At 32.0% G+C, this 25,984-nt stretch overlaps 2 protein-coding genes across 3 annotated transcripts in view; both read left to right on the forward strand.

Annotated features, from left to right (window-relative positions):
* The window catches only part of LOC124538071, a 34,346-nt gene extending 23,739 nt beyond the window's left edge, over positions 1 to 10,607 (forward strand). The window contains exons 5-15 of the mRNA XM_047115076.1: positions 448 to 620; positions 734 to 1,773; positions 2,238 to 2,355; positions 3,460 to 3,780; positions 4,133 to 4,246; positions 4,736 to 4,890; positions 5,875 to 5,988; positions 6,874 to 6,936; positions 8,072 to 8,162; positions 8,673 to 8,778; positions 9,173 to 10,607. Coding sequence (XP_046971032.1) covers positions 448 to 620; positions 734 to 1,773; positions 2,238 to 2,355; positions 3,460 to 3,780; positions 4,133 to 4,246; positions 4,736 to 4,890; positions 5,875 to 5,988; positions 6,874 to 6,936; positions 8,072 to 8,162; positions 8,673 to 8,778; positions 9,173 to 9,224 — 2,347 coding nt within the window. The 3' untranslated portion in view covers positions 9,225 to 10,607. The remainder of the gene's footprint in view (positions 1 to 447; positions 621 to 733; positions 1,774 to 2,237; positions 2,356 to 3,459; positions 3,781 to 4,132; positions 4,247 to 4,735; positions 4,891 to 5,874; positions 5,989 to 6,873; positions 6,937 to 8,071; positions 8,163 to 8,672; positions 8,779 to 9,172) is intronic.
* A 2,791-nt stretch (positions 10,608 to 13,398) lies between these two features.
* LOC124537774 (AF4/FMR2 family member 1) overlaps positions 13,399 to 25,984 on the forward strand; it is a 221,339-nt gene continuing 208,753 nt past the window's right edge. For both annotated transcript variants that reach the window (XM_047114667.1, XM_047114666.1), the window contains exon 1: positions 13,399 to 13,807. Coding sequence is in view for 1 of the 2 variants with exons in the window: in XM_047114666.1 (XP_046970622.1) it covers positions 13,797 to 13,807 (11 nt within the window). In the remaining variant the exon portion in view is untranslated. The remainder of the gene's footprint in view (positions 13,808 to 25,984) is intronic.

Genomic DNA, 25,984 nt, shown 5'->3' on the forward strand with positions numbered 1-25,984 from the left:
CATAGACTTTCAGTCAATTATTCAAGATGACTTGGCATCGGTTTTATAAAAACCCGTGAAAGCGCGCCGCGAAGAGCAAACCGGCTTTCCTCAATACAATACAATACGCCATATAGTGCTTTACTGTGTGGTACATAGTATATTTATACGTGTTAGTGTTATAAGTAAAATACTAAGTGTAAGAGCTAGATCAGTTTTTTTTAGCATAAACGTACTAAGGCTACCAATAAAGTAGAGATTAAGTTCCAAATTAAATCGACTGAAAATTCTCTTTAATATTTTACATTATTGCATTTGGAATTTCTCTTCTAAATTTCAAGCTGTGTGTTGCTTAATCGGTGATTCAGGACAATCTCTTATCTTACATTTAAGGTATAACTATAATGCTGTGATCTCATAAAGAAAATTGCTGTTATTGTCAATCACACAGTAACTTTACGTTTTCAGAGGAATGTTGAACGTAATGCATGAAAGCGGAAGTTTGAACATGTATCAGAGTGGCGAGTCTCTCATGCGCATGTCTCCCCCGAGCTTAGTATCTTCTCTTGTAATGGAAAATTCTGGAAATTTCAACGCCGAGTCGCTTGATAGTAGGAAATCGATGTCTCAAAGGGATTCGGGTAAGAACATACAATTTCTATACTAAAAATTTCAAAATATATAAAAAATAATTTTTAGGAAGTTTTATACTCAATTTAAACGTAATGGATTTCTTTTTTCGATAAAATTTTAGGTCTCCCAACATCAGTCGGTCGAGATAGTATCGATCCAATGATGACCAGTATGACACTAAGTATTTTAGACGAGAAGGATATGAGCACGAGCTTCCTTTCACAAACCACATATCCAGATAACGACAGCTTGATGGACTCTCTTCCGCCAAGCCTCGTCAGTTCTGTCAACTCCTCCTACGTCGTTTCCAACACATCAAAGCCAAAACCAGATAGTGTTGAACCCAATATATTTAGTTCTGCAACCTTCACACATCTAGAACAATCGGAAAGACTCCTATCAGCTAGGCCAAGATGTCAGCTATACAACAGTTTCACCAAGCGAGACTCGATCAAGAACTCCGAGAGTTATACGAAAGCGCGCGAGGAGGCATGTCAAATTGATACGGTTAAGGTTCTAAACGAAAATTGTGATAATACATTAGGCGTTCAACAGACTGCGAGAAATGTACCAAAATCAAAGCCGAACGGGGAAATGAGCGAGACAATAACGCTGCACTACTCTAACAATAAATTCAAAAGAGACAGCGACGCGGAGAAAGAGAACGTAAATGCTAAGTTCAAATGCGACGATACGTTCTATAAAGATATGGGTATGCAAAAACCGATGGATTCGGGCAAAAGCAGTCTCAACGTCACATTGGATAAACAGGAGCTGAATGAAATAATACAGGCCAGGCAGAAGCTCTCATTGGCCCGAAAGGCTCTGCCGAGTGACCCCGAAAAGCCGATTCAAGCAGACGTATCTCCGATAAAGACAATACAGCTACCGAATCAGACAATAACGGTTCCTCAAAAGAGCATGGAGAACGCATCAGAGCTGCTTTCGAGGCGAAGAGCGATGAACTACGATAAGCAGGACGAAGAGAGGCCAGCAAGAGAAACGCCGAAGAGGAATGCCACGTTCAAGAAAGTATCTCCGAAGGCGAGCGCTATGGACGCGACGATTGTGTACGTGAACTCCGACGATAACAACATGATCGATATCAATTCTGCGACTTTGAACCTTATCGATTCCAGTGATAGAACGTTGCAACAAGAAGTAAGTCTGAATTAATCTTTTTTTGTAATAAATTTCATTATAGCGATTTTTTAAGAAGTGTTAGTGTACTAGTAATATCCTGTGAAGTTGCTACTGTGTTAGGCTACAGCTTTTGCAAGGAAGATTGATAGATACTCGAATGCCAGATTTTCATACGACAATTGCAGTACTTATTCTGATTTATATCGTAGAGTAAGAGATAAATAATAACACATTAAGCATATTAAAATTAAACCCAAGATCTTCGGTTATTAGATTCGTGAGAAATTTTCGGAATTCTCAGGAAGATGCTGTAAAACTAAATAACAGTATTGTACTATTATTCCATCGCGCGATTATATATAAAACCGCAGACATCGTTAGCTCGTCTGCAATAAAATTTGATGACCAAAAGTTCCTAGAAGCTATATCTCCATAGATAAAATATAGTTTGTTAAGAGTTATTGATGTTTTGATGATGATAGGAATGGGGTTTCCAAGAGCGAGCGATGGTCGGCTCGAGTGAAAGCACGGGCACGGACACGTGCACATTCAGTTCGAGCAGTCCGCCGGAAAGCGTGCCCGAGACCTCCGCTGACCCACGTAAGTAACCTTATGCCAATTAATCACATATGATCCTCCTACAGGAGTCGAGATGGCCCAGTGGTTAGAACGCGTGCATCTCAACCGATGATTTCGGGTTCAAATCCAGGCAGGCACCGCTGATTCCTGTAATTTATCTTTATAATTCATCTCGTGCTCAGCGGTGAAGGAAAACATCGTGAGGAAACCTGCGTGTGACAAATTTCATAGAAATTCTGCCACATGTGCATTCCACCAACCCGCATTGGAAAAGCGTGGTGGAATATGTTCCAAACCTTCTCCTCAGACGGAGAGGCCTTTAGCCCAGCAGTGGGAATTTACAGGCTGTTGTTGTTGTTGTTTGTTGTTGATCCTCCTGCATTATCCCAATGTTATTTAGGCTCAACGCAGCATGTCTTCGTCTTCTTCTTCTATACTTCTCTGTCGGACGACACCTTCCATGTAATATTCTTCTGACCATATCTTCTTTCACACAATCCATACATCTTTTACTTGGTCGTCCTCTACCTCTGTATCCATCCACACCCATGCCCAAGATCTTCTTTACAACATGGTCCTCATTCCTCCTTATAATATGACCATACCATGACTGGTTTCCACATAGCTACTCGGTTACCGGGGCCACTTTCAAACCTCCTCTGATGTATTCCTTACTCTATCCATTCGTAACACCAATAAATTACATAATTGTTTGAAAAATATACAAGCCGTCCTCGTACTAACGGCATGTTGGGTTCTAAAAAAACGCGACGCAAATCGAAACGACCTAAGACGAGACATACTAGATTGCTTTATAATTTTCTTGTTACCTTATCCTTGCGACGAGTGAATCTGTCTCTCACCTATGCCTGTAATCGAACAATTGGGGAATAGTGTCAAAACATTGTTCGTCGTAACTTGAAACGACTTAAGCTGAGGACTGCCTGTACTTATATCTTGTGATTTATGGAAGTTGAAACATTTTACAAGATAAAATGTAAATCTACCGCCAATTAGGATTACAGATACCAAGTAGGCATTAAAAACTCTGCAAATTATGAAAAAATGGAATTATTTTATTTTTATATTTCGATTGATTGATTTGATTCCCATTATTAATTTCAGGTATCCAAGTTGCGTCAACGCCCCTAATGTCCTTCAAGAAAGGGTCTAAAAACGAACTCTTAAACCTTCACACAACAATATCGCCGATATACGATATGATGGAAGACAAATCGTACACAGTAGCGAAAGCACCAAGTGCAGCCTCCGATATGGAAAGAACGTACAATATGAATGCTACCGTTATTAATACAGCGACTATGGTCAAGAAGACATCAGCAAAGAGGGACATATTAGCTCCAAAAACAAGTCCCGAGAAGAAGATGTCTATGCCCATTCCGGTGCACAGGTCGCCACCTAGTCGAATTTCTCCCACTGAAGGTGGTAAGTACACGACGATACTTTTTTCATTAATTAGGTTTCATCGCTATAATTGATAAGGGTTCTACCATAGATATCTGAGAGATATGCTATATGAGTATGAGTCTCAGAGTTCCCTATTTTATTTATAAATCGTTATCCATGGTACATATATGTTTGTACATTAATAGTCTTATTATCTTGTATGGGTGAAACGGTTATACGGTTATTATTATTGAATGTTTTGAGTGGTCACAATTGTATACTCAACTAACACACATATACATACACACATACATAATTCATCGAATTGGACAGACTTGCATTTAGCTCATTACTGTGTTTTATATGTTATATATAAGTTGTTCAATTTTAGGTCACTATGGTGTGATGGCGCCCCCCTCAGCGGTTCCGAGGAAAACAAGTTTACCAACATCGAAACTTAGGCAATACAGCTCACACAAGGAACTCAATAGGATACCCGGTGAGTGTTAATTACTACAATTTTTTTTTTTAAATTACATAATATACTGTATGAAAATTTTTATATTTTTCTTTAATGATATACGTTACTTAGGTATACTTTAAGACACGAATATTTTTTGTAATGTGAATATGATGTATGTAAATATCAACTATATTCATCATCATCATCATAATCATCATCATCATCATCATCATCAGCCTATTTTTGTCCACTGCTGGACATAGGCCTCTCCCAGTGGACGCCACTGTGGTCTTTCTCCGTCTACTCGCATCCAGCTCCTGCCTGCCGCCTTGCGTATATCGTCACTCCACCGTGCCCAGCGTAGCTAAATACCACAGGCCGGTGACGGGCAGCAGCGTCACGGTGCGAGAAGCCCTGCGATCGCCAACCGGCCTGCCCAGCGTGGCGATTATGGGCAATAACCTCCAAATAACCTCCATATTCAAAATAAACAAAATAATTGGTAAGGTGAGATAGAAAGATATTTGAAAGCATTGTTGTGTGTGCCAGGCCCTGCGGCGCCGGCGCGTGTACTGGCGGGCCGCTCCATGCTGCGGCGTGGCGTGTACGCCTCCAACCCTGCGCTGTCGCCCACCACGCCCGCGCCGCCCGCCACGCCCGCGCCACCCGCCCCGCCCACGCACCGGGTGAGAACCTTCACTACTACCAACTATCGTCTATTCACGAATCCAACTCCTAGGAAACAACCTATTTGACGACCTCCGTGGTCGAGTGGTGTGTACACCGGTTTTCAAGGGTACGCCACTCCGAGGTCCCGGGTTCGATTCCCGGCCGAGTCGATATAGATTATCACTAGTTTTCTATGTTGTCTTGGGTCTGGGTGTTTGTGGTACCTTCGTTATTTCTGATTTTCCATAACTAAAGTGCTTTAGCTACTTACATTGGGATCAGAGTGATTTTGTCTCATATTTATTTATTTATTATTTTATTTATTGGCGAATAACTCATTGGTAAAAAGAGTGACGAATCCGTAAGACAATCCTAAGCGATGATGTCTAGAGAAGGTCACGCGCATTGACTAAAGAGAGAGTTAAATATTTTGGAAGCTCGTTTCGTAAAATGGCTGTTAGTACTATTTTTCACGGAGTCTAGAAGTACCCGTGGACTAATCATTGTCATCTTCCATGGTAACGAGTGCTTATCAATTTTTTGGATTTTTTTAAGAGTGACTATCCCCGAATAAAAGAGCACCTTTTGATAATTATATTTGGTCGTTAAAATCGGTTCAATATTATTTTACATACACAGAGTTTCATTAACAAAAGCCATAATGGAAGCTTAAGACAATTTATTAGAGCTGAGATGGCCCAGTGATTAGAACGCGTGCATCTTAACCGATGATTGCGGGTTCAAACCCAGGCAAGCACCACTATATATATGTGCTTAATTGTGTTTATAATTCATCTCGTGCTCGGCGGTGAAGGAAAACATCGTGAGGAAACCTGGATGTGTCTAATTTCATCGAAATTAGACACATGCAGGTTTCCTCACGATGAATATGTTCCAAACCCTCATCTTAATGGAAGAGGAGGCCTTATCTCAGCAGTGGGAAATGTACAGGCTGTTACTTTACTTTACTTTACTTTTTAAGACAATTTATTACCTTGCAGAAAGAAGGCGAGTCCGAGAGACCAACCCTACCAAATCCCCCGCCGCTCGTCAGACAGGGAACGGAGACGTTACGCAGAGAGAGACCTCAGAGTCAATTGGTTGCGCCTAGAGATGTAAGATAACACACGATTAGCTTATACATGCTTAACATAGATTTTCCTTCTAGTTTCGTCCAGTAAAATTGAGCCACCATATCTTGGCACGCTGGGGTAATCTTCAATAGATTATAGATCCCTGGAGATTGGAAGAATAGGGCTATTTAGGATCCATAAATACTAAAACTCAACATATCTCAAAATGTGAGTACTCATAGTACTGACTAAGGGGTAGGTAATACCATAATGCCTCGACCAACTCGATGGGGACAATTAACCTACCCACGATAATTTCAAAGAGGGTTTATTATCATCATCAGACTGATAACATCATAAAAATATGCATAAATAATTTTATTTTGAAAATCATACTAGTTACGACGCTTCTAAACGTGTTTTAAATATGTTGTAATATTAATGAGGTGATGGTTACTTAGTATGTGTTTTTAATACATTGTTTTTGTCTTTTGTGACTAATTTTCTCGTTTTTTCATTGTGTTGTGTTTATACTGTTTGTTTTGTATACAAGGCTTTGAAACGTTTGGCAAAATAAGCTTAACTTTTATATATCAAACTTTTATGACACCTTACAGGCACTATATATAGCTTGAAAATATATATAGAGTGTTCAATTTTGCCTCGTAACATGTTAAGTCTAAAAAATTCTCATAACAAATGATAGTGATATTTTATTTATTTTTTAAACAGGCAATCATAATGCATGATCATTTAAATGTATTTATAAAGAAAGGCTTAATTAATTTATCTTAAAGTTCAAATAAACATTAAACTAAAAACTACATCTATCAAGTGAAAGTGATCATTTTCATACTTTGCCCTTAACATAATTTTGCCAAATGCTTTGAGCCTTACGGCGCGGTGATAAGGTCGTGTGTTGCTCAGCTGCGGCTGAGCGCGGTCGCGGCGAGAGGGGTGCCCGTGTCCTTGCGCAACCATTACGCGCCCGTGAGTCACTAACGTTACATTACACGTTTGTAACATCGGATTGTATTAAAAAAAAACATATTAATTTAATAATTGTATTAACTTAAAAATTAACTAACATGACTGTATTTTTTTAAATGTTGAAAAAGAGTAACTACTGAGTCCGGTTCTTCTCGGTAGAATCTACTTTCCGAACCGGTGGTAGCTTCACTTAATTGTTAAATGACAATTCAAAAGTGCTTGTAAAAGCCTACTTGAATAAAGTATACTTTGATTTTGATTTTGCCAATGCTTAATATATAACGTATCAGACCATCTGATACGTTATATATTAAGTCGCATTATTTTAATGTTGTCTTAAATTTTCGTTCGTAAAGTCTTCCTGTGACCACGAACGCTGTAAAGTGCTCGTTAAAAATAATTAATATACGCGATTCAAATTCGTTATAACTAGTTTTATTTCGCATTCGTTTTTTAAATGCTATATTTTACACAAACATAATGAGCTTACCTTCTTGTGAAAATGAAATGATCGTAGTCTGAGGCTAAGTCCGGACCGAAACCTAAAAATACTGATTTAAATAGGTTTCTAATAAGATTAATCAAATTTTTATGTTTTAATTTATAGTAAAGTAAATATTATACTCGCGGAATGTACTGACTAATACTCCAATTATGCTACTAAGCAGAGTTTTGTAACAAAATGTGACTACGCTTTCCAATATACCTATTATTATTATACAATTTATTATTATATAATAAATTGTTAAACCGCGAGTAATTGGTAGTAAACTGTTGAAGTTCCACTTGTTAACAACTACAGAATTGTTTTATAACAGAATTAATTAATACAATCCGATGTTTTCATAGTAATATTTCATTTATGCTTAGATTTTTGCTATTGTTAAATTATTAAATGGTATTACTAATTATTTGTTGATGACGAAATAATGTAAGCAATAAAAAAAGAAAATTAAAGATTTTTTTTAGTCTTTTAATAATTATAGCTTTTTATTGTGGATTGCATGAAGTTTTAAATAGCTTAGTGTTGTAGTGTAAGTGATTGATGTTGTAATCATTTTGAGGGGATAATTGTTGAAATCAAGGAAAAAAGAGCTTTAATTCTATATAACTAAGGTGCATTATAACGTTTTAGCCACCTACAACGCGCCCGTATTCGATAGCGGGATCGACCGCACTGCGAATTTCTAGACCGACGTCAGTGCCACTGCAGAAACCCGCACCAGGTAAACAAAATTTCTTATAATACTAGTATTTATAATAATTATAGTATTTCGTTACGAATTTAATGATAAACCACACGAATTTTTGATTAATGTATTTTTATAAAAAAAGGAATAATAACCTTATTAAAATATATCAAAGCTTTAAATTATTTCTTGGATATATACTATATTAGTAATTTTTTGGTCATAATTAAAGGCAGATTGACTAAATTCTCAAACTGACTGCACGGAACTGTTCACCTGTAGACAAAATGCATAAATCATAAATCACTACTTATAACATCAATAATGTTCCCCGACGTAATATGTTCCATAAGTGTCATAAAATCCTAGAATTGCCTGGAAATTACACTGGCTCACTCGCACTTCTAATTTGAACATAGCACTACAGAAGTTGAACTTTTCGTACAGTCTTTAGTACAAACGGTACAGTACCCACCCCAGAAATGTTTTAATTAAAGCCATCTCATGTTAAATAATTTATATTCCTAAGATGTTTGTTGTTGACAGTAATTACCCCACAAGTGGAACAGCCCAGACCTGCGACGAGCATCGAACCGCGGATGTCTGGCCTGCCCCGGCCGTCTCGGTTACCAGCCCCGCGACGAACTTTAAGGTTATATATAGATATCACAATACAATTCTTAAATATTTCCTTTTACTCACACACTCGCTGCAAGAATAATAAGATACGACTGTGGTATCAAACTCAAACTCAAATTCCTTTATTCAATATAGAAGCATAACACTTACTTATTGATTGTCAAATAAACACTACCACCGGTTCGGAAAAAGGAACACCCTGACCTGAGAAGAACCGGCGAAAGAAACTCAGCGGGTCTTTTTTTTTTGTTATTTTTTTTTTGTCAAATTAATAAGATACATAGTAGTATATGATTAGTAATAGCCAGGAGGCGATCGTTTCATTCCCAAGGTGTGCTATAAAACATAATATATCTGTAACGATATTTTATTGAATTTTGAATGATATATTTGAATTTTTTTTACAGACCGCCATCCGTATACTCAGTGGCTCCGGCGGGCGAAATGGACCATTACTGACGAAGCGCCTGTTGTGCCAACTTCCTGGGCATATAGCCAGATGTATTATTTTTAAAATTTAACGTTTAACTAAATTAATACGACTGAAATGCGAAATTCGGTATATATTTTTTAAAATTTGTACCGCTCTTTTCGTGATTTTTTTCTATGTAATATATGTACGAAACGGTGTTACCAGTATTGTTGCTAGATGATATACCATTTGAGATTTTAATAAATTACCAGTTATTATTATCTATGGTAACAATATTGTTAATATTTACTTATGTTAGTGATTAACTTAATTCTTTTTTACCTATTTTTTTTTCATTATACAAAGTAATTAAAATTTTGATTATTGATTTACAAATAAAAATTAACTTGTTCTATGTATTTAAAATATTCAACTTAATCAAAATATTATACTACACAGCATATACTTCCAGTGAATTAAAATAAAAAATAGTTTTTTTTTTGTGAACGATCTTTTGGCAATAAAAAAAACGTTCCTGGTGTAGATAAAAAAAACAGTTACAGGAAGGGCTTATATAGTCTTCCAACTGACATTCATTTTGACAGTTTTGTTTTATAAATTTACAGATTATAATTTGTATTTTAGACATTCAAAATTTTTCGAGTGAAAATTTTGTATATGTCATTATATTGAGGCAGGGAAAATTCACTTTTCGTGCAGTGAAAAGTTTCAACATTTCACCCTCTTAGTGTTTTAAGTGACGCTCTCTTTTTATACTAGTTTTCGATTTCGCTCAAAATTCCAAATTTTCACCTGAATTTAAGATTTGGTACAAAGACATACAAATTAAGATATTATTTCTATGTTGTATACAAATTTAGTATGTAGTAACGAACGAACGCTTCGGGGTTAGTTATTTATTTCATAATAAGACAGTTTTGCATTTTTTTATAGATGTTAATCATGTAGGGACGTGTAAAATATTTTTGATTTAGATATAAAACAATTATATACGAAAAACTATTTAATTTTATGTAAAATAACACTTTCGTAAAATAAACGTATATACACGCACAATATTAACATATTTTCAAATATGGAACACGCAAAAAGTACTAACACTTAATATTATTTAAATCGTTAACCGTTCAAATGCAAAGCTGAATGTATACTAATAAATTATTGTTGTATATTATGTAAATCAATGTAAGTGTAAAAATATAATTTAAAATCTTTCTAAATAATGCCTACTGTTCTCTCCTATCACATATCGATACTATAGAATAACTTCAACTATGCTTCAGAATATATCTTACTAAAGTCTATATCATGTTTAAATATCCACAACGGATCGCCTTTTGCATACTTTGTTAACTTAATTTAATAATAACATATATTATGTCAACTGTACCCAGGACAACGTATATGAAAAATTTGAATATATATATTGTTTGAATTAATATTTTTGTGTTTAATAGTTATTGCCGGTTATAGACTTAACATCACGCTATGACCTACAGGGGCGGAGGAGTTGCGTTCAACGCGAATGATTTATATGAAAGTAATCGTTTCAATTGTTTGAATTATTGTATTTCTGTTATTAGACCATTACTTGTTTATTTATCGAAGTATACATTGGTTTTCTTTATTGTTTATGCTACTTATGAGATTATAAATTTTAGTATTTAGAATCGCCTACAATTGACATTTTTTATTTATTACCTTCATATAGGTTTCTGTATAAACTTTTATTAAAGTATACAAAGTGTGCAAAGGTGATACGAATCACGCCGTGTTATTAATATTAGGCTTTTATTCCATCCGTTGCGTCGCTTGAGATATATTCCGCCGTGCTGTACGGTTTGTTTGGACACGTCGTGCCTTATTTAGGTAGTGTAAGGAATTTTGTTTTCATTTTCTAATAAAACAGTGTATTTACAGAAAAAAATATGTATTTTATTTTCCCCGTGTTTTTTTTTTATTATAGATGAAATTGCAACGTGAAATATGTTGGGTACTAATACCAAATAGGTACCAATGGTAAATCTAAATGGTACTAAAACACGTGAGTGGTATGTTCGTGTATTTAGAAAGCTAAATACGGACTGAATCCACACAAACACGCTACGGTTTGTATTTCTCTGATAGACTACCATGTGAAGCAGAGCAGGCGACATGCTACAAGAGCTTAAATCAGTTGGTAACTAAGAAATTACAACAAAAAAAAACAGTTGATATGACCTTACGACAGCGTAGTATGCATTTAAAAAAACGCATAAAAAATAAATTTTACTGCACGGTTATTGCATTTAATCAAATTTATAGATATGCAAGATAATTATCTGTACTTTATTAAAAATTCATAGAATACAAGGATACTGTTAAGTACCTAATTTAGTTATCACATATAGTCAAATTTATAGAAATGCAAGATAAATATGTGTACTTTATTGAATGGGCATAGACTACAAGATACTTTTAAGTACCTATTTAGCATTTCTAATAGAAAACGTTTAATGAAGGCTAATTTAAATGATTATTTATTTTCTTTGATGGAGTCTGACTATCATTGCCCAAAAGATGAGTTGCTCTACATGTCCCTTGTACCTATAACGCTTGGCTTACCCATCTGTCAACCGAAACACAAAACCAAATATTACAATACGATACAATACGAAGTGTTTTGTTTGATGGTACAATTTCTGTGGAGCGGTATTAGTACCTACCCAGACGAGCTTTGCAGAAATCCCTACTACTTTACTCTCCAAAGTTGTTTCGATTCGATTCAAATTCAGTTAGAAGCACATTTTATCGGCTGGGCATGATTACTTGAACAATAGGAGGAGGTCGTTTGGCCATAGTTTCGTAAACACAGTGGATACACACAAATACATGTTATATTGGAGATAGACTTCATAACAAAATTAAAGTTACTAGAAAATAGAAGTATTTTTAAAAAGTGAAGATTATTCTTTAAAAATAGTTTACAGGTTAATTCATTTGAATCACTACTAGCTGTGCCCGCAACCTTATACGCGTTTGAATTTACCAAAAAAATATATCATTGTAGCCTAAGCTACTCCTTATTAAATCAGTTATCTGCCAGTGAAAGTCCGGTCAAAATCGGTTCAACCGTTCCAGAGATTTGCCGGAAAAAGCAAACAGACGGACAAAAATTGTAAAAATAGGTTTTTTCTGTATATACTATATACTGGTATGTACACTGTATACAAACATATGCATTGAGTAAAAATAGTCTATTTTAATATTACAAATAAATACTCCAAATTTAAAATGAAAATTCGTCCTCAATACAGTTGCGTCATTTCAAGTTTTGTCTTTTATTGTATTTAACAACAGTAGTCAAAAATTAAAATAATAAGAGTATTTTTTATAAAATGTAAAATGAGTGTCATGAATGCCTTTTACAAACTACAAAGCGTTATGTCAAAATAAACCAAGTGCAACTTAGTGCAAAACTAGTAGTTTTGAAGATATAAATAGACATACGAGTTGTATACATTTGTAAGGTTAAAATGTAATTGTGATACATTACTATTCCAAGTACCTAAATTTAAGTAATATTTTTCGTAATTAATGTAATCTTTTATTTTTTTACATAAATCTTCCTAGACTTATTTTTACTTTGATTTTGTGTGCAAGTGAAGCAAATATTAATAACCAATAAAACGAAAAATGCATAATACGTATAGTGCATAATGCTTAGTAAAATGGAATATCTACCATTAACTTACTAATATTGATAAAATAAATCTAGTTCTCTAATTTATTTTATTAACATTAGTAATTTGAATTAAATTCGAATAGCAAAACAAATAATTAATTTAGACAGATTATAATTTCAATAATATTAAATAATTATTTTTTGTATTATTTCATGATCATTATTATGTTGAAGTATTAAAAAGTTTTACATATCTTTAAGATAGACATATCGTAAATTATTTGTACAAGGTTTGCTTTTACCTACAGTCCCAATTATTGTTTACGACTTCTTCTATTATACTAAGAATACTAATTTGAGCTTTTTATATCGTTTAAAGATTTTTTAATTTTTTATAACTATTTAAAAACAAACATTTCTAATTTACCTAAACATATATAAACAAGTGTTGCCATCACAGTATACTATAATGTAGAAGTAGGCCATTGTTATCTGTAACCTTATGAGATTTTGAATGTGTGTGTGTGTGTGTAAAATGAAATCGCACGTTATATGCGAGTGTGCAACGTCGCGAGTGCTGTCTACTAAATAATTTTCGCTTTATACGTTTTTATTTTTATAAATAGCAGATTTAGACAAAGTGATTAGTAATGTAATAACGTAAAGTGATAAGAATTGTGATATACCTGAGCAATGGCCATGAAAATATACAGTGTTTTCGTCTATGTGATCCCGTGCAATAGATCGTCACTTTGGTTGTTTGTCAATGACGTCTGCGTTTAGCGCAACGAAAAGTGGAATTATAGTTTGATTGTGACAAGTAGTGCAAACATAAGTAAATTAAATTGTGATAACCGATGCGTGTTAATAAAATGGATGAGTGTTTTCTTCATTGGAACAATCCTAAATCAACTGGGGCCATCAGAGGTGGCTCATGAAGAAAGGGTTAGTTTACCTGTTTTTTGTTTACTTTTAGTATCGCTCATACCTAATTTGTCAGATATACGATTATTCGTTTTAAACGAATAGCGAGACGAATTGAACTCGAATAACGCCTGTGTTTGATGAATTATAGGTTATGATTACCTTAGTCGTTATTTATTTTGGCATAATTTTAGAGGAACGTCACATAATAATATAAGTGATGTGTTGCCTTATATTTATTATGAATACGGATGCGATTGTAGTTATAGATTGAGGTTGGGATGTATTCATTCTCTTTTGTTACTTTCTCTTAACCATGGAGTGAAGGGAGAGACAGTGACGGCATGATGTCATCCGCCATATTCGCGAGCGAGATAGCGCTCTACAATAGATACACCTCTGTTTTTAATACATCACTATTGTGATTACATTAGTTTTCTACTTGTTGTAATTAACAACTATAAATATACTACGTTTTTAACCAATTAATAAGGGGATAAAACATCTTAAGATAGTAAATTAAATTTTAAACAATATTTTTTTTGATGGTTAAGTAAATAAATGAGAAGTTTATTAATTATTTCTCTGTTTACAAATTTCTAATCTATTATGGGTATTTATAAAGTATTTCTTTGGGAATATTTCATCATAGCTTTGTTTTTATAGCGCAATCATTAACACAAGCTATTAAAACTATTTATTTCACAGACAACACAATAAACTATATCAGTTGGGTAAATTGTTTTTAATAAAGATAAGCAAATACAAATAGACATTTTATACTTGTAATAAATTTTATTTTTTCAGTGTATTCATGGCAAAATACTATGAAAACTCAGCTTACTTCATGATAGCATTGTAACTATATATAATATAAATATTTACAGATTTTGATTACATTTACAACTTTATATTTTATCTGTGTTCTATAAAAAATGAACATTAAAAAGTTCTACAGTCAGACCTTTTTTCTCTAACATTGAACATTGTAAACTTTTTATATCTTAAATTGTACTATTATGATATTTTCTAAATAATGATTCTACATTTATATTATTTTTATTTAAATACATTTAAAGTAACTTTGAACTACTGTAAAGTTTTTACAATTTTATGAATCCATGCATATTTTTTACATACTAAACATATTTCCCAAATAAACATGGTATGCAAAAACTTAAAAAATACATATAACGGCTTGACTAACATCTCAACTATTCTCAAGTGCTAAGTTACACTTTATTCCAAGCATATATAATAATAATATTAAAGATAAACTTTAGTATAATATTGCACTGAAAACTGGATTTAAAGAATTTAAAACATACATGATATTTCAAAACAATTTTCAACAAAGCTGTCGCTGGAGCATACTTGTGTTTATTTAAATTTTTCAAAATAAAAATTTAATAAAGAATATTCTCACTAGTGTAAATGTATAGCAAGTCATCTTGCTATTATTGATACAGGTTTAAAACAAATTAATGTTCAAATTTATGATACTGCTTGGTAATAAAAAACAATCAGGCATATTACTATAACATGAATCCCAATTATGCATAAGACACACCAAAAGTACTGACTCCTTTGGAGACAAAATTACTGTAAAATGTAAAATTAAAAAAATACCATTTTGGTGATTTGATTTTTGAGTCATTCATAAATAAAATTAAAGAAGTAGGTTAACCATAATATAAATATAATTTCAGTTACCTTAAGAATACTTTACACTTTTAACTTTCGCAATAGATATACAGTTTTTTAACTTGAACAACTGTTTATGCTGAATAAATGGTTGTACTTAAATAAAACAAATAATATTTTACTGATTTTGACTGTGATGATACATTTTTTGATATCATCAATCAAATAAGTAATATTTGCCATGATTTGATGAATTCAGGAGTACTCTATTCCCACAATTAAATTATATGTTTGTTTTACAATGGACATGATCTTTAGCAATGCCAAATTTAATGTATAAATTTACTAATACATTGAAAATTTAACTAAAAGGATTTATAAAACAAATAATCAATGCAGCTCTAATATACATATGAATCATTCCCAATACTCAAAATAAAATGCATATTAATTAATGGTACATATATTTATTTCATAATTTATAGATTAAATTTATCAATGATAAAAATATCTTAATAATGAGTAGAAATTAATCAATACTGATTTGTTGCTATTTAAGTATATTATGTGCAGAAACTTTTTATACAAAATATAACAAATTTGATAAATGATTTCTATTTCAAATATCAATATCCTGATAATCAAATAATTTCAAATATCAATATGCTTAAATTATTTACAAGGGACATGACTATTTACATTGTTACCTATTTAAAGGAATTATTATCAACAGATTAATTTGGTTGCACTGATTATATACTAAAACCTATAAAATGTATATTGATTTAGTAGATTTTCAACAAAAAAAAGCATTTTAATGGTTCTACATTTATTTCTATCTATATTGTATTCATTAAAAATATAAATTATTCATGACTTATCCGGAATATTCCAGAACTACAACACTCTCAAATATAATTATTTTCAATGACAAATATTTCAGTTGTAAAAATAATTAGTCAAAATCAGTGGTGAATGATATATTATATTTTTACACAACACATTTTGACTAGTTATATTTACAACTGAAATGAAAATGACTGATAATAAATACATAATAAATACATAATATGTATTTATTATCAGTAATTTTTATTCGTATTTGTTGAAAATAAATGTGCATGAATATTTTCTACTGTTACTCATTAGTCTTGTGTTGATAACATAAAGCATTGAAGCTAACCCATTTATTTGCTGATACCAGTTTGAGGTCAAACACACATATTTATGAACCATTAAATGCATTGAAAAGTAACTATAAAAAGTTACAGTAATTTAGATTGCATTTTAGTTAATAAACTGAATAAGTGTTTGTTGTTATAAACGTAAACTTGAGAGCAAATTGATGTTTGAAAAGTTTTTATAACTTGTGTTACTGAATAAAAGAATTATTTAATGTTTCAATTTTTATTATATATATTTCATTTTATTACTAAAATGGTTTCTTTTAAATATTGTTTTAAACACTTGTTGAGTCTTTATTAAACATTGTTGCATTCTATTTTACAAACTAATCAAATTAAATTACAAATATTTAAAATTAATTTACCATTTGTTATAAACTTTGACAAATAATCTGGAAATGTTATGAGATTGACAGAAAAGTATAGTTTCTTCTTTACAAACATAATTATATGTTTATAATAATAGTATGTTTAAATTTATATTTTCTTTTAATTTGCAATTAATTTGCCATAGAAAGCAAATACAATATTTTTCATGTTGAACACATTTAAGCAACAGTAGTGTTTTTATACCATAAATGTAATATTAGGTAATTTTGGGCCTATGTTTAACGCTGCTCTCATTATTTTATATTTATAATATATAACTTGTTAAACAATTATCATTTTAATATTTTTTTTTAATTTGGCAGATAGATAGATGAGGTCCTGTATGCTAAGTGATCTCCACCATCTGTGTATTTATGCACTGTAAGAAATATTAACCTTTCCTTAGTTCCAACCAACCAACCTAAAATTTTATGTCTGTGCAATCGATAAGATTTAAGCAGATCCGTTGTTATCAACAGACGTTTGAAATGATTTTGAAACTGTAATAATCAATCGCGGCAAAGATTTCCGGTTTATAAGACTTTATCATCAATTACGTGTTGTACGTAAATAACGTGTAGTAACTTTATAACTTTGCGCTGTCGGTTCACGATAATGGCGGCAATTAATCGTTGTTGCGCACGCGCCTTCTAACTGGCTCGTTATCGGAGCTTTACGATTGGCTGACCGGTTCGTATTGATCCCCTCGACTTGCACTATAGTAATAAGCAAATTGTGACATTGGTATCAAATATCATTATTTTAAAATGTTTTTATTATAAGAACTTTAAGATACTGATAATTTAGAAAATCTTATTTTACTTAATTTAATCGATAGTTTTAATTGCTCAAGACATAATATACTAAATATATATTAGTTTTGTGTAGAATAAATTATAACTCCTTAAACTAGCTCAACCAGTTACACAGGTGAGGTTAATGTTTTATTTTTAAATGTATTTTAAATACCTATAAAAATAAAAACGTCATTTTTTTTTATGCGACGCCTTGAGGCTAAAAAAAGAACGCATAGACGTAAATATACATATGGGTAAAAAATGTTTTGTAGTTAATCAAAATTCATGTTTCTAATACAGATAAAAAAGGGCTAAACTTCATAGTTTACTATTTTTTTCGATTTTATTCGGCATGCATAGGAATTACATGCATAAAAATCACACGATTATCAATATAATATTATCTGTGTAGACCTTGAAACAGAAGACAAGGTGCAAACCCGTACGGTATATTTTAAATCTTTTTTTAGAAAATTTAAGTGTGTTCTGTTCGTGAATGTTTAAATCGTCAAATACCTATTACTGTTAGTATTATTATAAGATATCTTGCTTGCAATTTTTGGAGTTATTTTCACTGGAATAATAAGAAAACGTATATACTTAATTATCAATATTGTATTTTTTTTCTCATGACGCGCTACGTTTTGAACATATCTCAATTGACAATGTTAAATTAAATTAGCCATTGTTAGAAAGTTAATTCCTGTGATAAAGTATATAAGTAATGACATCACAAAGATCTCTGGTGCGTTTGGTAGACACAGTTATTTTAATGAATCTATAACTGATTGTATAAATAGGGACACCTTAAAGTTTTGCAATTAAGTCCAAATACAGCAATTAAGCTTCTACAAGGCATACTACAATTTGACGATCGAGGTGTGCCTACCTACTAATACTTACGATTGATCAAAACTACATGTTTTAAAAAACTGACAAAAAACATATTTTTTCCTTGTGTGATAATTACATAAAGCAATTTCGATCAAATCGATATTAAAAATGGTTTTGTTCCTATACATACTTACCTATACTATACATGTATGTATATAAACGAAAGTAGCTTTATTAAAAAAACACATCACACTTTGACAAGACTAATTTGTAACCCAAGCGTATATTATATGTTATGCACATCGCTAGAGCGACTAGCGGCCTTGTCCCAATGCTCCCGATTTATGAATCGTGTCGCATGAATATATAGCCCATACAAGTAATTTCAAATGTACAACTGATGTAAAGTGTAGGGCTATTTTAAGTATCAATTAAATGAGCGCACATTAATATTGCGTCACGAAATGATACACACATTGATACATTTCCATTTAAACGATTTTGGTCACGGCACATTTACGTAGTTTAAAAGTGTGTGTGTTAACACTGTTATATTCTCTATTCACTCAGTCTCATTATCCCATGGAACAGCAAATACTACTCTAAAGGAAGAGTTCAATCGCTGTACTAAGAAATTTACGTCTTCTGAGGCACAAGGATGTAAACACGCAAAATCTGACGTATCAGAATTTCTCACTAGCCGCGGTGGATAAACCCGATAAAGCTTTTACTGCACCCGATGTTGGATACTAGGACCTCGAGGTCAACGAGGCAGTCTAAGCACATATTTAACATATTGAGGAATATGTACACGTAATCACAAATTGCCTTCAGTAAATACAACAGTACACACGTAATTACTAATGCATATCCCTACTGATATCTCTTTGTGTTCCGTTAGCTTGCCTCTAATGTACGTCATCGTAATTTAAATAAATAGTGTTTCAGTTAATCTTGCATTTGTTTCAATCAAGACCTTAACTTGGTTGAGTGAGATAATTACAGGCCCAGGGGATATGACATTCTAGTTCTCATAGTGAGATATAAGAAATGGTTTTATTTAATGTTTACAACTGTCATCTCATGTTAAATTTGAAAATATGGACTTCCTCATCCTCACGTGTCTCATGTCGTATTTCATCTTCGTCATACTTACGAATGAATGATCTTTTATCGCATGTCATAAAAAACGTATTAAGAAAATATATATCTTCGTCCAAAGAGATGAAATTGTATTCAAGAGTATTACTTTTAGTTTATTAAAAGTAACAGCATTAACTAAATCACATTCCAATTATCTGAGTGCGTACTAAACTGTTTCAGTTTATGGACAGAGAAGGAATGAACGCATTACGTAAGCCCTTTATTACGACAGACGTCGGATGTCTGTCTTTGTTCGTTGCTAAAAGATGAGATTATGTTAAAACCTTTTCAAAGTACATGTTGTCATAGTCACTTGACAGTTTGATGAGTTTTTTATTGGATAAACATTATAGATCAAATATTCAGATACTCCTTTTAAGTAATGCCAAAAAATTAAGTATATAAGTTTTATAGGGACTACATAGCTTTTTGAAAAAACAAAAACATTTTAAATATTTTGCTATTAGCTCAAATTAAAAAATATATAATAATATACTTTATATGAAACAGTTAAGCTAGTTGGCAATAAAAACGTACAGATAAATTTGAACGAAAAAAAATTGAGAGATGCACCAAAGGCAATATATCTATAGAGATACAAATGTAATAAAATATATATAATTTGTAATACTACGACGTAAAGGTCTCTCCACCCCCGTAGAAGGTCTGTAGCTTATTACACTGTGCGGTTCCTGTGGGAGTTTGTGGATTTAGTTTGCCGGGATTTGAAATCGCGATCTTCGATTAAGATGGACGTGTTATCTTCTATCTTCTTATATCAATTCCACATTGATCTATTTACTTATTTATTTTATATCTTTATTTAATACCTATTCATATTTCCTTATACTGGGTCACTGCGCATCCATTAAGTAAACGGAAACAATGGTTTAACAATGATTATTCTTTTCGTAATTGGGCATAGGTCAATATCAGACTCGAACGCTATTGGTGTACATATTCATTTCCATCTACATAATTATTATAATTCAGTACAATACAATTCAATACAGCCCACTTAAGTAATTCTACTATTTAATTGAATTCGGTTTGTATCTACATAACAATCGATCAAAACATTATGCGAAATACAATAACGAGGAATTCTGTATTGTTAATACTTTAAGTAACTTTTATATTTAAAATTTTCGTTTAAATACTATTTTTTCTTACGGTCTTGAAGTACCGGTTTTTTTCACACACTAGTTTGTTATCAGTAGATACTATAACTCATATTAAAGAATGATGTTTGTGTTAGTGTGTATGGACGTGATATCAGCATATTTTATTCACTACTACAGCAAAGAAATGGAAGCAATTGGCGCGAATACTCGTACTCATTAATTTATTGTGATTCGCAAGGCGATATGCAGTGTGTCAACAGTATTTGTGCTGGGGTTATTAAACAATTGTATTTATTATTTGGTCTTTGGTAAGGTTCTATCAAACAGGTAGCATGTGTATAATTGTTTATAAAAATATATTCCAATCGAAGGACTAAAGAGAAAAAAAAAAAATTTTATACTATTTAGATTCATGTCTCATGCGATTTCTTTATACTCTGTTTTAGTAAGCATTATTTATTCAAATATCTATACTAATATCGTAAAGAATTAAAAATTATTTGTTTGTATGTAAAGGGTAATTGTAAAATGCTATATCACTCTAGAGTGAAAAAAAATAACATTTTTTTATTAAAATTTGCCCCCGTGCAACACCTGGACAAGTTGCCACTTCTTCGATATGATATGATATTGATCCACTATATAAATCCTTTAATTTTACTTCAAAAGTTCCGATAACAAATTCGCCGTTATTCAAAACGGCATTTTTAGAGAATCCATAATGAATATCATCGATTATTCAAGATCTCCAATGATATCATGTTAATTCAATGTCATTGTCTTGTTGTTAGAACAGACTAGAGAGAATATAATTTAGTGTTAAATAATTTCATTTGTCGAGTTTGTCAAAATTTATAGAACAATTCCGAAGTAAAACGACCTTTGTTGACATGAGTCATTGAATACAATAATTGTGATAATCAATTCCGCTAACATCCTGTTGTAGTACCGACCGGCTAGTTCGCCTTCTTACAAAATAGCATTCGTCTTGTAAGTACTATAAAATTGTGTTAATTACATATATAATATTATAAGACTATTATGTTTTAGTCTGGACAAGTTATTGCTGTAACAAACCAAACAGTTTACATTAATTGTAAAAACTATTACACGCATATATCAAACAATGTAAATTATATACCTAATCATATTTACCAATATCAGTTGCGTATCTACCAATTGTGGTGATAGGGCTGTGCTAGCCCTTTTGGGTTACATAAATTATTCTAAACATAAATAATAAATAATTTGCTCTGCTGTAACAGATTCAAAGGTTGAATAAGTCAGTGTAATTAACGCCTATTGTGGTGAGTGCGATACGAAATCTGATCTCGCTTTTAATATTTTTAATTATATGCGTATCATAGTAAATGCCGTGTTCTCGACCAAAAAGTCAAGGATCAAATTTAATAAGATCGTAAAATCGTTTCCAAAAACTCGTACGGTGAACAAATTCACAGATATTTTGATAACCCTCCGCTTGATTATAAACGTCAGAATAAGGCTATCAATTACATCTCGGGTCAATTATAATTTGAATATACCTAACAATCGTTTTTCAACCGCGAGTGTGCCTTTAAGATCAATTTATCGCTGAGCACTTTTTTGCTTTTGATATTTTATAAGCGTCTTACGATGTTGACTGACTCTCCAATTCGACCTTGCTTGTGTTTGATCCTGACATTTGTCAACAAAAATAAAATCAAAGAGCTGTCACTTGTATACAATATTCCATTAGTCCTTTGTCTTTAGTAAATGCTTTTATGTTATTTGGACAAGTAATTGCTTTTGTTATTATCATTAATACGCTATTTAAACGTTTAATCGATTTGTTATTACATAATTAATTTCAGAGATTAAGACGGTTTTAATTTTTTGATAGACTTACTGAACTCTGTGATACTGAATACGTTTCAAATATTTAAAAAAAGGCGAGGACTTACACACTTACTAATTGTGGGATATTGATTGGTTGTCAATTTACTTTATATTAAATACGTTTTAGAATAAATTAATTTTCTAATGATTCTCACAGCTATTTGCATTAAAAGCAACTGAAACTGTGTTTTCTTATCATCTATTTGTTGATAAGTTTATCCTCGGACAGCGAGACTATTGATTCATCCGAATGGAATCCATCCACATACTTTGTATAGGTCGTTTAATGGAATAAGGTCAGTCATATGGGAGCGTTTAGAATGAGTTGATGGTATTTTGAATATTTTTACTTTATAAGGCAAAAGATATCAAAAATTTTATTACGAATCTGCGATATCAATAAATTTTCTAAATCTTATTGTGATCAGATATTTGGCATGAAATTTATCAACAATATAAAGTAACGCAAGCTATGAAAATGACACGGATTGTCTGGTTATCCGGAGACATAGTTAGTAGCTAAGCGATTTAGACATCGTTGCGAGGATACCGTGGCGGCATGCCAATGGGTCGAAATGGAATCTCACTCTACGCTATTTGTTGCAATTATTTGCGAATTGTCTGTTCCTACCAATTTGGATTATGATAATATCCTTCGAATCCGTTTTGTTCTCTTATTCTATATATTTCTGCGAAATAATCGGTATTTATCAAATTTATGTGACGTTTAATTTATTTTAACAACTATACCATAAATGGCATTTTAAAATATACTTTTATTTGATCTTTTAATATGTATGTAGTTCAATGTTGAGATTTAAATTTTCATATCATATTTTCATATAAATCAGAGTTGGTAAATATACGCTGTTTGTTTTTTAGTAGTAGGTAAGTATAACTTGCACGGAATTGTGGATGGGTAAAGTTTTCTTCTCGTATCTTGAATTTAACAGTAAAGTAATGGTCATCGTTTTCTATTAATTAACAGAACATGTAATATCAATACTGCGACACCATTGGCTCGTTCGTTCGTATGCTATTCTTATTATCAGTTAATTATAAATTAAAAGTGATTAATATTGTAAAGTAAACGTAAAAAAACTTCGTTACTTCCGCTACGGACAGACGATTGATGGAAACTAATAATAGGAAGAGAAGGCGCAATTAACTCTGACTGGAGGCACGCGCCGTTTTAAAACGACTTCCAAGTGATTTCAATTTTTTACACAGCTTTTACATTAAGAATCCATATTTTTTATCCTCGACTAAAATGAGTTTCATAGCGTATTTTCTAATTCTTATTACTTTAAATTATTATTTTTGTAAACAATTTATATGTATTGTTCTATATATCTATTATATTATTAGGTGTTTTTCTGTTGTAATTAAATATTGATGACATTTTTCGGACCGATTTAATTGTTATCATATTTTAGATCACAAGTGTACATAATCCAATGGAAAGAGTTCACAAAAGTACGTCCTTTAAACAAATACCATCTGTACGACTTACAAAATGGCTACGGCTTACATCATCTAACTTATGTTGTTATTATTACGAATCACTTAAAATTTTCAATTCATAGTTTCATAGCACAAGGATAATTTTTTGGGAACACCTAGAAATTACGTCGCTGAATTTAACTTTCCTGAAATATATCGAGCGTTCCTCGACAAATAACGTACAATATACATTGTGCATTTGGTGATAAAATAATGTGTTTTAAATAGTTTTAAATGAAGTTGATTATAATGACGACAATTATATGGAGCGTCTTAAACGGTAAATTTTATGGAATATTCACGATAGTATATCTTTCAATAAAAAGCAGTTAAGATACTTAAGTTGTTATTATTCGATATTAATTCCTTTTATGTGTCCGACCGTCGTATCGCCCACGTTAATGTCGGAACAATGACCACTCTTGTCCGAGTTCAGATGTAACTGTTATAAATACTTAAACAGACATTCAGACCGTACATATTTACTTAGGTATAACTACATGACCGCCGATGGAATTTTTAATAATGTACATATATCGAAATATATCTTGTGTTTCAAACAATAAAAAATCTCTGAATCATATGTAACCGATTGAATAATTAATGTAATTATTTTATATCAGTGTTTTTACGATTTATATCACATTAGTTAATTGTGATTCAAAAGGTACTAGTCTTCGGTCGTGATTGTAGATTCGGTTAAGTGGTGATAGACAGACAAACAGTTTTACTACAAACAAACATGTTTGCCGAAGGTTTTCAATAGTTTTTTTAATCAAATAATTTTTATAATTCCAACTGCTGACTGAATTGAAATGTCCCAATATTGATATCGTAAAACTTAAACAAAGTTTGCGGGTTCAAATCTGAGTGCTATTGAGATTGATTCTTTTTTCAATAATACCTAGCCTTTGTTTATGGAGACTATAGAAATAGTTTTCAAAAATCAAAAAATCAAAATCAAAATAAACTTTATTCAAGCAGGCTTTTATAAGCACTTTTGAATCGTCATTTTACAATTAAGTGAAGCTACCACCGGTTCGGAAAGTAGATTCTACCGAGAAGAACCGGCAAGAAACTCAGTAGTTACTCTTTTTTAACATTTAAAAAATACAACGTCATGTTAATTAAATACAATTATTTCAATTAATGTATCCTGCTTGGAAGTCAACAGGTATTAACTCCACGCTTTTTTATCATCTACAAAATCTTGTATCGAATAGTATGCTTTTTCTACCAATGTATTTTTAACAAACGATTTGAATTTACTAAACGGCAAAGTTAAAAATTTCTGCGGAATTTTATTATAGAAACGGATACCTTGCCCCAAGAAGGATCCATTGACTTTGCGGAGTCGGAAACTTGGCGTTATAAGTTTATCCTTACTTCTAGTGCATATACAATGATTATCACTGATTTTATCAAAGTGATCAATGTTACTGTGAATATACATGATATTGTTGTAAATATATTGCGACGCAACAGTAAGTATTCCTACTCTGTTAAAAACATCCCGAAGAGAGTCTCTAGCTCCAAGATTATAAATAAACCGAATTGCTCTCTTTTGTAAAATAAAGACAGATTCAATATCTGCAGCGCTACCCCAAAGTAATATGCCATATGACATAATACTGTGAAAATAACCAAAATAAACTAAACGAGCGGTATCAATATCAGTTAGTTGTCTAACTTTTCTAACCGCGTATGTTGCGGAGCTGAGTC

The sequence above is a fragment of the Vanessa cardui genome, chromosome 19 (genome assembly GCF_905220365.1).
Source record: "Vanessa cardui chromosome 19, ilVanCard2.1, whole genome shotgun sequence".
Taxonomy (NCBI): Eukaryota; Metazoa; Arthropoda; class Insecta; order Lepidoptera; family Nymphalidae; genus Vanessa; species Vanessa cardui.